Source organism: Raphanus sativus, chromosome 9, assembly GCF_000801105.2.
Source record: "Raphanus sativus cultivar WK10039 chromosome 9, ASM80110v3, whole genome shotgun sequence".
Classification (NCBI taxonomy): Eukaryota; Viridiplantae; Streptophyta; class Magnoliopsida; order Brassicales; family Brassicaceae; genus Raphanus; species Raphanus sativus.
In genome coordinates this window covers 2,740,909-2,754,425 of record NC_079519.1, presented here as the reverse complement: position 1 = coordinate 2,754,425, position 13,517 = coordinate 2,740,909, and the positions used below count along the sequence as shown (strand labels likewise).

Here is a 13,517-nt window from a genome sequence, read left to right as displayed (position 1 = left end):
TAATTACATTTGTATGCCACTGGTCTTAAACGGCGTCATTTTGTAACATTACTAAAGCAACCTAATTAAATTTACAGCATTGACCTTAAATAATTTGATACAAAATCGACTGAACCTTAAATGATTACATGTCCGCACAATCTACATATTTTGTATCCTATTTTTATGGCTAATTTTGAAAATCAAATATTTTGGTCATTATGATGCTTTAATATAAAGGAATGTATATTAAATATTTCAAAACGTATATCCTCTTTTTGATACCTTCAAATCACAACTAATTCTCTATTTACCTTATCCTTTGGGAAGATAACTATATATATATATATATATATATATATATATATATATATATATATATATATATATATATATCTAAATCTAAATCTAAGAATACAACTTTTAATCTTCTCTCAAAAACCTTGTGGCGTGTTTCAAGTTGTATGCTTACATTACTGGACACAAAACACATCTCAAGCGTTTGTTACATTTGATTGATTATCTTAATTGTTTTTAGATTAATATTTTAGTTGTATATTAACAATCTTTCAAATACCCCCTCACGTATGCATCATTCAATCAAGTCAAAACCAATCAAATAAAGTTAAGGCGTTGGTTCTACTGCAGTTCTAATTGAGCTTCTACATTAATTTTATCAAATAAACTAATGATTTGAGGTGTGTTCAAAAAAAAGAACTAATGATTTGATAATATAAAAGTTGAAATTTTAGATGTTAACTTTTTGGGAAATTTTGGGAAAATACATTTTATATGAGATTCAAATTTGAAAACTACACTACTATTTATTTATTTTGAAAACTACTCTTTTGTATAATATAAAATGACTAAATTATCCAATCAATTAAGAATAACTATCATAGTATATTTTTGTAATCGTGTAATGTACAAGACGATTCTTAGGGAAACTAGCAACGATATACCATGGATCAGCTTTTGTTTGTAAACTACACAAAATCTGAGTATATTACCAGCGTGGTAATTTAGAGTCTCCGAACTTTGTGTCACATGAGCTAACTTTCATTGAAATCCACTTTCACATAGCTGCCATTATATCACATAGCCGTTAAATCCACTAAAATAAGAAACACTATCAACGCAAACAGAAGAGAAAGCAATTCCTCAATCTTATATCTAAGTGGATGAGATGAAACTAGTTTTAGCTTATCTACTCTTATGTTAGTTACTTACTTGTTTGTTCTCTTTTTTTGCCAAGGAGTAAAAAAAACTCTAGATCTACTCTACTTGTAAATCTTTTTACATATCTATGATGTTTACCTTTTAGCAAGAATGGGAAAAGAATGTCGCCTAACCTGTTCAGCTTATGGAACAAGAATGAGTTCTGTTTAATTCACGAAAAACAGAGGAGCCCTGACTATTGATGTCTAGGGGTAAACAAAAAGACTATAAAGTTTCAGGTTGAAAGCTGCAAAAATCAAGAATACAAAATTTATCAAATCAGCCTTACGTAGGAATACTGGTCCCTGAACTCATCAAACACTACTTCCATGTACCATCATATATCATATGTATAGAGTATAATAGTTTTCGTCAAGGAAACATTACTGAAAAAATGTACATACGCACCTGATCTACATAATTCACTTGATAAGGATGCAACATGCATATTCCGATTTATAACTTATATGATTCTAGTCTTTGTGATTCACTAAGGTGTATTTAGATTTTATTAAACTTTTAATACACAAGCAATAAAAATGCACATGAACCCGAAAAATACATAAATAATCTTGATATAAATTTAGTTTTTTAGTTTAATCAAAATGAGGGTAAAATGTCTTTTTACATATAAGAAAGTGTAATTTTCAAAAAATATAAATCAAAGTGTATAATTCAAATTTCAAATCACAAATAAGGTATTTTTCAAATCATCCCTAACTTTTTACTATTTTTATATTTTCAAATATTTTAGACAACTTTAAAATAACTTATATTTTTAATATTAACTCTGAAAATAGCTAATATATTCACATATATAAATATGATTCAAATATATTCGAATACTCGATATATTTTGTTGGATTATGTTTAGTTCTGAATCTCTAGATATCAAAATTGTAAATTCGTTTGGATATTTAACCAGTTTTGATTCGAGTTTGGTAATACTTTCAGATTGTTTAAACGAAGAGTTGAAATTATAATTTCCATGAATTATTTGTACAATAAAAATGAAAATATTTTTTGAAGCCGATAAAAATAAATATTTTTGACATTGATTTAATGGAGAATTGAATGAAATATATTTAATTCAAATTTAATTTAAAAACACATTAATCTAAATGAAAAAGACAAAACATTAAAATATGCAGTATTATTTAATTTTCAGTGACATGACGTTGTAAATAAACGTAAAACAAAAGTTACAAATAAATATTACATTTAAAAAAAAACAAATATCAGTCAATATAAAAGTTAAATGAAACACCCGAGCGGGCGCTCAGGTCCAAATTCTAGTTAAGTTTAATTGCAAATTCGTCAGAGATTGTTATTTGTACTAGGTGTTTTCCTGCACCATGTGCAGTTAAAAAAAATATATATTTTTTAATAAATAAATATAAATTATATTTAATTCTAAATTAATATTGTAATTTTCTTTTTTCTTATCAATATTTTAATATAAATTTAATTTAAATATATATTAAAATTAAGATAAAAACAAATTTTTTATTTTAAATTATATTTAAGAATGTGCATGTATATATTTAAAATTATAATTTTAGGTAGATTTTTATATCTATTTTTTTTAATTAAGTATACTAAATAAATATGTAAAATTTTCATAATTGTCAAAATTTAAAATTACACAATATTTATAAAAATTGTAGATATATAAGAAACTAATGATGTTACGATTTAATTTTTATAATTTTCTGAAAATGTATACATTTTGAAAATTTTATAATTTAACTGATATTTCGAAATTTGAAATGCTATAGTTGAATATATTTATTTTAATGATGATTTATGAGTTATTACCATATTCTAAAAAATATAAAAATGTAGATCGACAATAAATGTAATATATGAGTTATTACCATATTTTTAAAAGTTTACCAAAAATATAAACTAACAATAATATAATTGTCCATGTCATATTAATTTATAAGATATGTCATCAATTTTAGTAGTCATGTCATATTATTTTTGTGAGAATGATTGTAGAAAGGACATGTGGCAAAATCACTTCTCAAATATAGTCCAGGGAATATATATTGTATATATAATTAATGCCTATCAAATTCTAATTTGTACCTTTGGCTCGAGATAATTTTTATATACAGCTTTTTTCATTGGTAGATATTTCATATAAAAGAAGTGAAAAATATTATTTGGCAATTGGAACCTATTAATAATTTACTAAAATCATTAGTTTTTGTTGATATAGTATTTGACCGATTTCGTTAAATTCGATATAATTGAGTGGTTTTAGACGTTTAGGAAACCTCTGTTTAAAAGATTATAGTATTACATTGCAAGCAATGAGATCAGTGCTGGGTACAATATTTATAAATTTTTTTCAGTTTGTTATTTATTTCAATTCAAACAAATATATTTAGTTATCTAGAATTTTAAAAACGAAAAACAAATACGAATATATATTATCTGTAAGATATTAAACAAATCACGAATACTAATATTTTTAAAAACAGATATCCAATCTGAACCATTATATATATTTAAAGATTTATATATGTTATACAAATATTATATTTTTTATAAGTTTACAGTTTTTTATTTGCTAAATTTACTAAATTATTTATTAGAATTCTAAAGGTAAAAAAAATATATATTATCTGACTTCATTTTGGCAATTGGAACCTATTAATAATTTACTAAAATCATTAGTTTTTGTTGATATAGTATTTGACCGATTTGGTTAAATTCGATATAATTGAGTGGTTTTAGCCGTTTAGGAAACCTATATTTAAAAAAATTATAGTATTACATTGCATGCAATGAGATCAGTGCTGGGTACAATATTTATAAATTTTATTCAATTTGTTTTTATTTCAATTCAAACAAATATATTTAGTTATCTAGAATTTTAAAAACAAAAAACAAATACGAATATATATTATCTGTAAGATATTAAACAAATCACAAATACTAATATTTTAAAAACATATATCCAATCTGAACCATTATATATATATATAAAGATTTATATATGTTATACAAATATTATATTTTTTATAAGTTTACAGTTTTTTATTTGCTAAATTTACTAAATTATTTATTAGAATTCTAAAGGTAAATAAATATTATTTTACAATAAAATATTATTATTTTATATTATATTAAATTTTATTTATTTTCTATTTTTTTATTGTTTTACATGAATATCTATAAAGATTATGAATATCTGTAAACATGAATATCACATTCGTGTTCACCTATAGTTAAGGTCTTAAAGATATAAAAATAAATGCTGATATAGTTATATTATATCAATACTCTTGACTAGATTAATATAACTGTAAACCACCTATTTTAAAATATCTCTCCGGGCGATACGAAAGATGTAAAAGGATCACATCTCTCTCCTGACATGCACGAACCAAATAAAGTACTAAATATGTTTTTCTTTTTTTTTGACAAAAAAGTACTAAATATGTTTTAAACACATTTCGTTAAAAGATAGAAACCTCACTTTGACCACAACCTTTCTCTATATAATCCTTTTTAGTCTCCTCCTCTCTCATCAAATCACACGATTTCAAAAGCTAGAACAAACCTTTCAATAGTAACATCTCTCTCTCAAAACTCCCACAAAATGGCAGAAACAGCAATATCAACGCTATTGAAACGCCAAAGAGACGAGCAAGAACAAGAAACCAAGCCCCGCGAAGATTCAAAAAGACAAAAGGCTTCTTCATCTTCTACCTCGTACAATGAAGTTCAATGTCTCTTAGATAATGTAGAAGCACAGAATGAAGCAGACAGTGAACTAACTTCCCTAATCACCACACTTCAGCAAGAAATCTCAACCGAAGAGCAAAACGCTGCTGTTTTTGAGAATCCTCCTCTCTCTTATTCTTCTCGCTCCTCTTCGTCGTCTTCGTGCGTTCCAAAGGAAGAAGAATACGAAATCGACAAAGAGAAAGAGAGAGTGATGAAGCATCTTTTAGAAGCTTCCGACGACGAACTCGGGATACCTAACACTAAAACTGAGAGGAGTAATTATGAGATAGTTAACAGTGAGACTAATCAGGATTACATAAATGGGTTTAGTTTATTAGATGGGTTTGGTGATGGGCTTTGGGAGCTTGAGGATGAAGTTGCTAACTATTATACGTTGCTGCAGTCTCAACTGTTCATGTAAATGTCCAAAAGAGAAAAATAGGGAAGCATAAAAAGAGATGTTGGGTAGAAATAGAAAGGAAATTAAAGAAGGATATATGATGAAGAATAGAAAAAGAGAAGAGCTGAATATTTTCTTTTATTTTTCATCATTGCATTTTTTTTATTTTCCTTTCCATGTGAATTTGACAGGTCTTCTTTGATTCTTTTAGCTCTTTCTTTAGTTGGTTCATAACATTTCTAAGGGGACTAATGATAATGATACTTTGTTGTTTCTATCTTTAAAATTGTTTGTTACGTTATTAAAAGACATCGACCCATCTAACCTATTAAAACTGAAGTACAAGTTGGAAATAACCCTAAATTTTTTTCAATAATTACATACCTATGCTATTAGATTATTTCTTTTAATAAAAAATCAAAATAAAACCAAACTGTTGAGTCATTAATTTTCATGGAGTTAATATAGGAAACCAATTAACACAGTTATACCAAAAAAAAAGCTAATATAGGAAACTATTATTCTCGAGAGTATTTACCAAACCAATTAACACATTTATACCAAAATAATAGAATTGTTCACTGATCCAACTTAACTTCAGGAAACTATTTTTTTCGACAGTATTTACCAAACCTCATGATTAATTGGTTTACACCCTTATAAAAATTAACACCAAATGTCCACCCACGTAACTCTTCTTTTTTCACAAATATATGTTTTGCATTTTAAAAATGTTTATCAAATTTATTATTCTTTATATGTGTTTAAAGCATTAAATAGATATACAACTCAAATTTTAGGTTACCCATATTATAAAAATATCCCTCCACGCATTTTTCAAAATCATAACTAATAATTTTATTGTTACAAAATTTTGCTATTTATTTAAAATCATAAATAACAAACATAATCAGTTTTTATGACAAAAATATTTAAAAATATTCCATATTTATTAAAAACTCAATCATTTGTTAGTTAAATCATAATCTTTCTATATATTTGGACTAAACTATTTTCAATAATCTATGCTATCTTTTTCTGACAACTCTATGCTATCAATATTCTAAATGAAACCATATACGATAGATTTAGCATTTAGATAATACATTCTATAATCTAGCTAAACAAAAAATATTATATTCACAGTAATATCATCAATACTATTGATTTATGCAGACAACTAAATATAGGAAACATAGACCTCAACTATTTCAACTGATTCATTACATATGTTATAACATTTATACAAAAAATACTTATAAAAACGTAAAAGTAAATATCCGTGAGATCTCACGGATCAACCACAACATATATGTTTAACTTATAAATATATGAATATCATTTATATAAAACAAAAATTAACTTACAAATTAAAAATAAATACCCGCTCGGACGAGCGGGTCAAGCTCTAGTTAACAATTATAATTGAAATAATTAAGTAAGAATACTAATCATATTCAAGTGGCCTTTACCGGTCCCATTTCGGACCCCATTGTGTTCCATGACTTCATCTCGTTCTTCAAAGAAATTCCTCCAAATATTCGTGTTAAGTTTTTAAATTAATTCTGTTTTTACATAAGCATTTAATAAGTTCATTGATCACCTACCATGTGGTATGTATAAAGATCTCCACATTATGAATAAAAATAAAATTTATTAATTTTCTTGATAGCTTTTACATTTATTATGTAAAACGAAAACATCTATTATGTTCGTTGTACCTTAACTTTGCTGATAATTATATATAACGCTACATCTACTATTTGGCGTACATCAGTTGGTCACGTGTTTCGGATTTTAGTATTTGGCGATAGTGCATCAAATAGAGGATCATTTCTCCCAAAAATAAAATTTGCTCAATGAAATCTATTCAATTTGAACGAAGATTGAAGCATGATTTAAATTTATTTGAAATAGAAGAAAATAACAAACATATCAACCTAAACTTTTTTGGCTTTTGTTAAGTTAATAGTTAATACTATGAAATTTTGGTCGATGCATCTGAGCATCCCTACCTTATTAGTGGAAGAGCTTATATCAACCAAGTTCTATATCTTGTTTTTAGCGACTCTAGCTCTCTACACAAGTTTTTATTATCTTTACACAAAAGAAATTAAAAGGAATTTATAAGTGAATAACTAAAAACTTTCTCTTTTACAAAAAAATATTTAAAACTTCGCTGCCGTTATGACAACTGCAAGCTTTACCACAATCTTACTGAAAACTGCATAGAACCACAATTAAAAAAAAAGGGTCTAGTGTTACAAAAAAAAAACGAAAAAAAAGTCCAAAGAAACATGTCCATCAAGACTGAAAACAACTCGCCTTGATCATCAATAATCTTTAAAAGGTTGATTACTAGTAAAATAGTAAAATAGTTGATTTTACCACAAATACTTTATTTAATTTTAGAAATTTGACTTTCACATTATTTTTATTATATTATTTAGTTTATATAGAATATGTTAAATAATTTGTATTTGATTTTTAAAAAACTGCGTGAAAGTAATCGGTTTTTCTTGTAAAGTATTACGTTGTTGAAACAATCAACGCTTATAAAGTCCATGCATGCTTATATATTCGATTTCGATCAAAGGCGACAATTTTGAAAAGTTGGATTGTATTATATAGTTTAGATCTAAATCAAAGAAGGGGAATATCAACTTGACTTTGGCTTTGAAGCTGTCGTTTGTGACTTTGGCATAAACCAAACAAGTATTTAATGTGAACTGAAGCAGGCTTTGCATTTATAAAATAATATCTGAAACTAAAATGTATGGCGTTTTTCATTTTGGCCTTAACCGGCTAATTAGGTGTAGATATATTTTTTGGGTTGGAATTAGATGATTATTTGCAAAATCTAAAACTACGTGGTTTCTTTTCTTGAAACAATTAGAATTTTCTAGACTATATTTGAGAAGTGATTTTTTAAATTTTGCTTACATGTCATCTCTACAAAGACTCTCACCAAACAAATTATGACATGGCACACTTTAATAGATGACATGGCTTGTAAATAAGATGATATGGCTTGTGAATACCTAAATCCCTAAAATTATTTCTAGAAATATGATATGGCACACTTTAAAATATGACATGGCTCATGTTTAACGTGATTAGGCAAAATCAAACCTCGGAACCCTAATATGTTTCACTCGTGATTACATCTATATAATCATCATATGTTTGACGGACAAGAAAACCTATTCAACAGAGACTAAATAGTTTAAAATTGCCAAAGTATTTCTTGCACCCTGTTCTATGAAGTTATTTGATACACATGGCCAACACATGAAAAGTTTGACTACAAGATACAGTAAGTTCACGTTTCAACATGTTTCAACGCTGCATCAAATTTTTTTAACTAAATAATCATTTTATTTTATAAAGAAGTTATGCACATAGCATAATGAGACATCTTCAAAGCATAGAAACATCAGAATCTTATGTGTTGATGGAAGAAAGACTCTCACAAAAAAAAACAAGTTACATCATGAATTTTATTCGAAAACGAAGTGAAGTTGTATGAATATAACAATATTATTATGAGAGAAGACCATTTTGTCAATCTCCTTGATGATTAAGATAAATCCAAATTTTTGGTATGGATAGAGAATAACAAGTTACATCATGAAGCAAAAAAATTTAGAGATGTATGAGTTTCCAAAAATGTATTAGTTACCTATGTATGTAACTTCCTAATGCTTTTCGCTTCATTTTCTAATATTTTTTTAAATAAACAATAATTTGATAATATTATGAAAATATATGCACATTTAAATGATAAGTAAAATTATTTTGATTTTACTTAACTATAATAAAAATAATTATAGTTTAGTTTGAATTTGAAAAAATGTATATAACTCAATATATTCACAACATGAGTGACTCGAATAATCCAACTTATATCTAAAATCATATATTTAACAACAACAACAATATATAATTTAATGATAATAATTTATTTTCTTAATGTAATTATAGAATGACTCAAAACATATTTACAAATGAAAATAAAATATTAACCAACTGTTACAATTTAGTTATTTTGTAAAATTTATATATATGCATGAGACTATAGAGTATTACTATTATATTATTTTATGTAATTTAGAATAATACACTTTAGTTTGTTATTTATTTTATTATAAGCAAAATATATCTTAAGTTATATATAATCTTCCTCAAATATATTTACATATCTAAGACAACAACCAACGTAAATGCAAATAAGAAAATTAATCATAATTTTAATATGTTTGATATAAAAATATTATAATTGAATTTAGAGAAATAGGTGCAATCCAATATACTCAAATGATAACTAAATCGACTGTAAAAACAACAAAATATACTAAATATAACATATCTTAAATAATACGTCTAATTAAAGTAATATAATATTATTAATATAAATTATGCATAAAATTATAAATTAATTTTAAATTAAAAGTAAATAACAATTAATTATTATAGTATATTTATTTTATAAATATTTATCCGTGCATGAGCACGGGAAAATCTTTTTTTTTTTGAATAAAATGTTAAATTCGACTCAAAAAGAAAATATACTTGTTTACAGCAAAGCTACTTTGTTTCTAACTTTTATAACAGCAAAAGAAAAGGAAATTATGTCCCCACTGCTACGATCCAATCTTGGAATGCCATGTTCAGTCTCTTGTCCTGAGTTCGAATGGAGACAGTCATATTCTTGACTTTCCTGTCAATGACCCGAAACAGAGTTTCATGTGGTCGTGGTTTCTCTCCATGCTTTCGAGAATTCCGTTCCCACCATATCGTGTAGAGCGTAGTCTGGAATACGTAACGTGCAAGAAACCTCCGGGTTCGAGTAAGAGGTGACTGCGATAGAAAAAGTATTATGCTACTCCACTCTTCCGTGTAATGGTAACCCATTAGCTCACGCATTAGCCTACTCCATAGAGATGAACTGTAGGTGCATCGGAAGAAAAGATGATCTCGAGTTTCAAGTTGATGTTGACATAACACACAACTCCCGTCGATACCTTGATTCCACATTATCATTCGGTCTCCCGTGGTGAGTCGATCCCGTGGTGTTGCTTGACTGAACCATAGGCCCTTGTGCCAAGGCACCTTCTCCCTTACTTGTCTAATGTGATTCCAAGTTTCCCGAGAAATGAACTGGCTTTTATAGACATCTTGTTTTCCCCGCCATAGAACAACATCCTCTGCATCAGAGCTAGGCAATGATCTGAGGAGATGTTCCACATTACTGAGACCCGCGGAGCGATGATTCCGTCGCCTTCTTTTTGTCCTAGCGGTGTGGACAGTATCCTGCTGACCAATGCCCGTATCTATCTGTCCCCGTGGTCCAAAAAGGTCCATCAAACAGCCCATTGGAGACCACTGATCAAACCAAAAAGAAGTCGATTTGCCATTGTAAACTTCTACCTTACAGAATTGTCTAGCCAGACCTCGAATTTTCAAGATTTTCCTCCACATCCAGGATCCTTTTTTATCATTATCCTTCGCAGACCAGATGGATTCATTCTTCAAGACGGTGGAGTGGATCCATCGCACCCAGAGTGATGATTTGTTCGAGATAAGCCGCCAAAGAAGCTTGAGCAACGTTACTTTGTTCATATCTGTTAATGATCGGAGACCAAGTCCTCCTTCATCCTTCGGACGACACACTGCCTCCCAAGCCACCTTGGCTTTTCTAGGATTAAGATCACTTCCAGACCATAGGAAGGCTGAGCAGATTTTGTCTATTTCCTGTATACACGCTTTTGGTAGCCGAAAGGCTGAGAGCCAAAAGCTTGAGATGCTCCACAACACTGATCCAAGCAGCTCGAGTCTACCAGCATAGGATAAAAAGCGATTCTTCCATGAGCTAATACGGTTTCGGATTGTCTCTAGAAGAGGTTGATAGTCACTGCTACTCATACTCTTAGTAGTAAGAGGGAGTCCCAAATAGCGCACTGGAAGTTGGCCAGATTTGAACTGAAATCTGCTCTCAATCTCCAAACGAATATCTGTAGGAACACCACCCATATACATGGTAGTTTTCTCCATACTGATACGTAGACCTGATATTTTGGCGAATGTGTCAAAAACATTGACTATACCTTCCATTGATCTCACTTTCCCATCAGTTACTACCATTAAATCGTCTGCAAACATTAGATGTGTCAGGCCCAGGTTCTTGCAGCGAGGATGATATCCAATGCTTCGGACACTTGCCGCCTTGTCCAAGAGTTTAGATAGGACATCCATAACAATTACAAATAGATATGGCGAGAGGGAACAGCCTTGACGGAGACCTCTAGAGCTCTGAAAATAACCAGTCAATTCACCATTTAGATAATACATTGTCTTCTGTTTTAATATAAGCCATATCAGTCAAAGAACAATGATTTACTGTGTCTTGGAATCTTCTCATTCCAGAGGTTGTCACCGGTGATGTATCAAAGTTCGAGTGCTCAGACATATCCAGTGTTTCATTAAAATCACCTAGTATCATCCAAGGCTTTGAACCAATAATCGGAGAGTTGTGATGATCACAAAGATCTCTCCACAATTCCTTTCTTCCTTCATCCAAATTTGATGCATAAACAAAGGAGCAAAAAAACTCCTCTTGCATCGCTTCCAATTTAATGGAGCATGTGATCAGCTGACTACTCTTGTAGAAAGGAGTGAGCCTCACATTGTTTCTCCAAACTATCCAGATCCTACCCAACCTATGATGCTCATAGTTTGTTAGGATCGACCAATTTTTAAACATAGTTTCCACCATTCTCTGAACTCTTTCTTCCTTCACACGGGTTTCAATCAAACACCCAAAGACAAACTGCTTCTCCTCCAACCACTTCTTTATAACGGAATGTTTAATAGATTTGTTTAAGCCGCGAACATTCCAAAAGAAGCCCGACATATTAGTGTTTTTTGGAAGGACGTTTCTTACTGGTACCACTAGGCTTGGAGCCCTTTGTGATAGCAGCAGTCTGAGAGTTTACTCGTTTCTCCACCCTCGTTGATCGGATTGGTTTTGCGGACTTACTCTCCCGATTAGCATGCTCTGTTTTACCTCCATCAGAAATCAAAAATTCACCTTCTTCAATATCATCATTGGTGGGGTCTCTGACTGGATCATCCTCAGTCTTATGATTGGTATTTTGGTCCTCTTCTTCATCAGCTAGTAGTTGAAACCTGGACGGAGAGATAACTGATTCTGTATCCAGCTTCTTTTCAGCTGATCTTCCCACTCTTGCCGGAGAGACATTAGTCCAGTTTTCCCCTACCTCCACTCTGTTTTCCCCAGCGTCCTCTGTTTCTTCTCTTACATCTGCAACTTCATTAGATTGCTCGACTGCATCACCACCCGAGAGATCTGAAGAATCAGTTACAGATGCTTCCACAGCCACGACAACCTCTGATGTATCTTTTCCTTCCATTAACTTTCCTGTCACTGACATTGTCTCTTCCATATTCCCATTTTGTGTAGAGATAACCTTTTCTTTTCCATTCCCCTCATCTTTCTCCTTTACTTCTACTCTCTTTTTTGAACACTCCTTCTCGTTGTGGCCCCATTTTGCACAAAGAGAGCACTTCATAGGAACCCATGGATAACTGAATTCAATGTTCGCATTTATTCCAGACTTCGAGCGGAAACGATACACATTAGGAAGTGGCTTTGTCATATCTGCATTTACAAAAACCTTAGCCTCGTCGAAGGTCGAAACAAGCTCGGTCTCAGGATGCAGTCTCACAGGCTTCCCAACAGAGCTAGCAATGAATCCTAATCCCTTCCATGAAAACATTGTGGACGGTACATTCTTCATTGTAACCCACATAGGGACAATCTTAACCTCTTCCTCTTCCTCCTTTTTCTCTTCCAATGGCGCCCACTTCGATAGAATCATTGGGATGCCAGCGATGTTCCACACTCCTCGTCTCAGAATACGACTCCTTGTTGGTTGATCAATGATCCGAAATTTTACTGTTTTTTCATTGACCGCAAACACGTCAATCTTAATGTTCTTGTTCCCCAATGGCCATATCTTATTAACAATGATATGTATCTTCGCTACGTGAGGAGCCGGGTCCAGAAATCGCCCCTCAAGAAAATCTTCCCACAAGGGGACTGTGTTGACAAGAAGATCATCCGGTATCTCTACCATTTCTTGTCCATCAACAA

At 30.2% G+C, this 13,517-nt stretch overlaps 1 protein-coding gene across 1 annotated transcript; it reads left to right on the top strand.

Annotated features, from left to right (window-relative positions):
• The first annotated feature begins 4,733 nt into the window (after window positions 1–4,733).
• Window positions 4,734–5,489, top strand: LOC108826077 (uncharacterized). The gene has a single exon (XM_018599455.2). The coding sequence runs from the start codon at window positions 4,814–4,816 to the stop codon at window positions 5,360–5,362; it is 549 nt and encodes a 182-aa protein (XP_018454957.1). The 5' UTR covers window positions 4,734–4,813; the 3' UTR covers window positions 5,363–5,489.
• The last annotated feature ends 8,028 nt before the right edge of the window (window positions 5,490–13,517 follow it).

What these genes read in the sequence shown, in the direction of transcription:
- LOC108826077 (XM_018599455.2), top strand. Translation starts at nt 4,814, where the DNA reads ATGGCAGAAACAGCAATATCAACGCTATTGAAACGCCAAAGAGACGAG.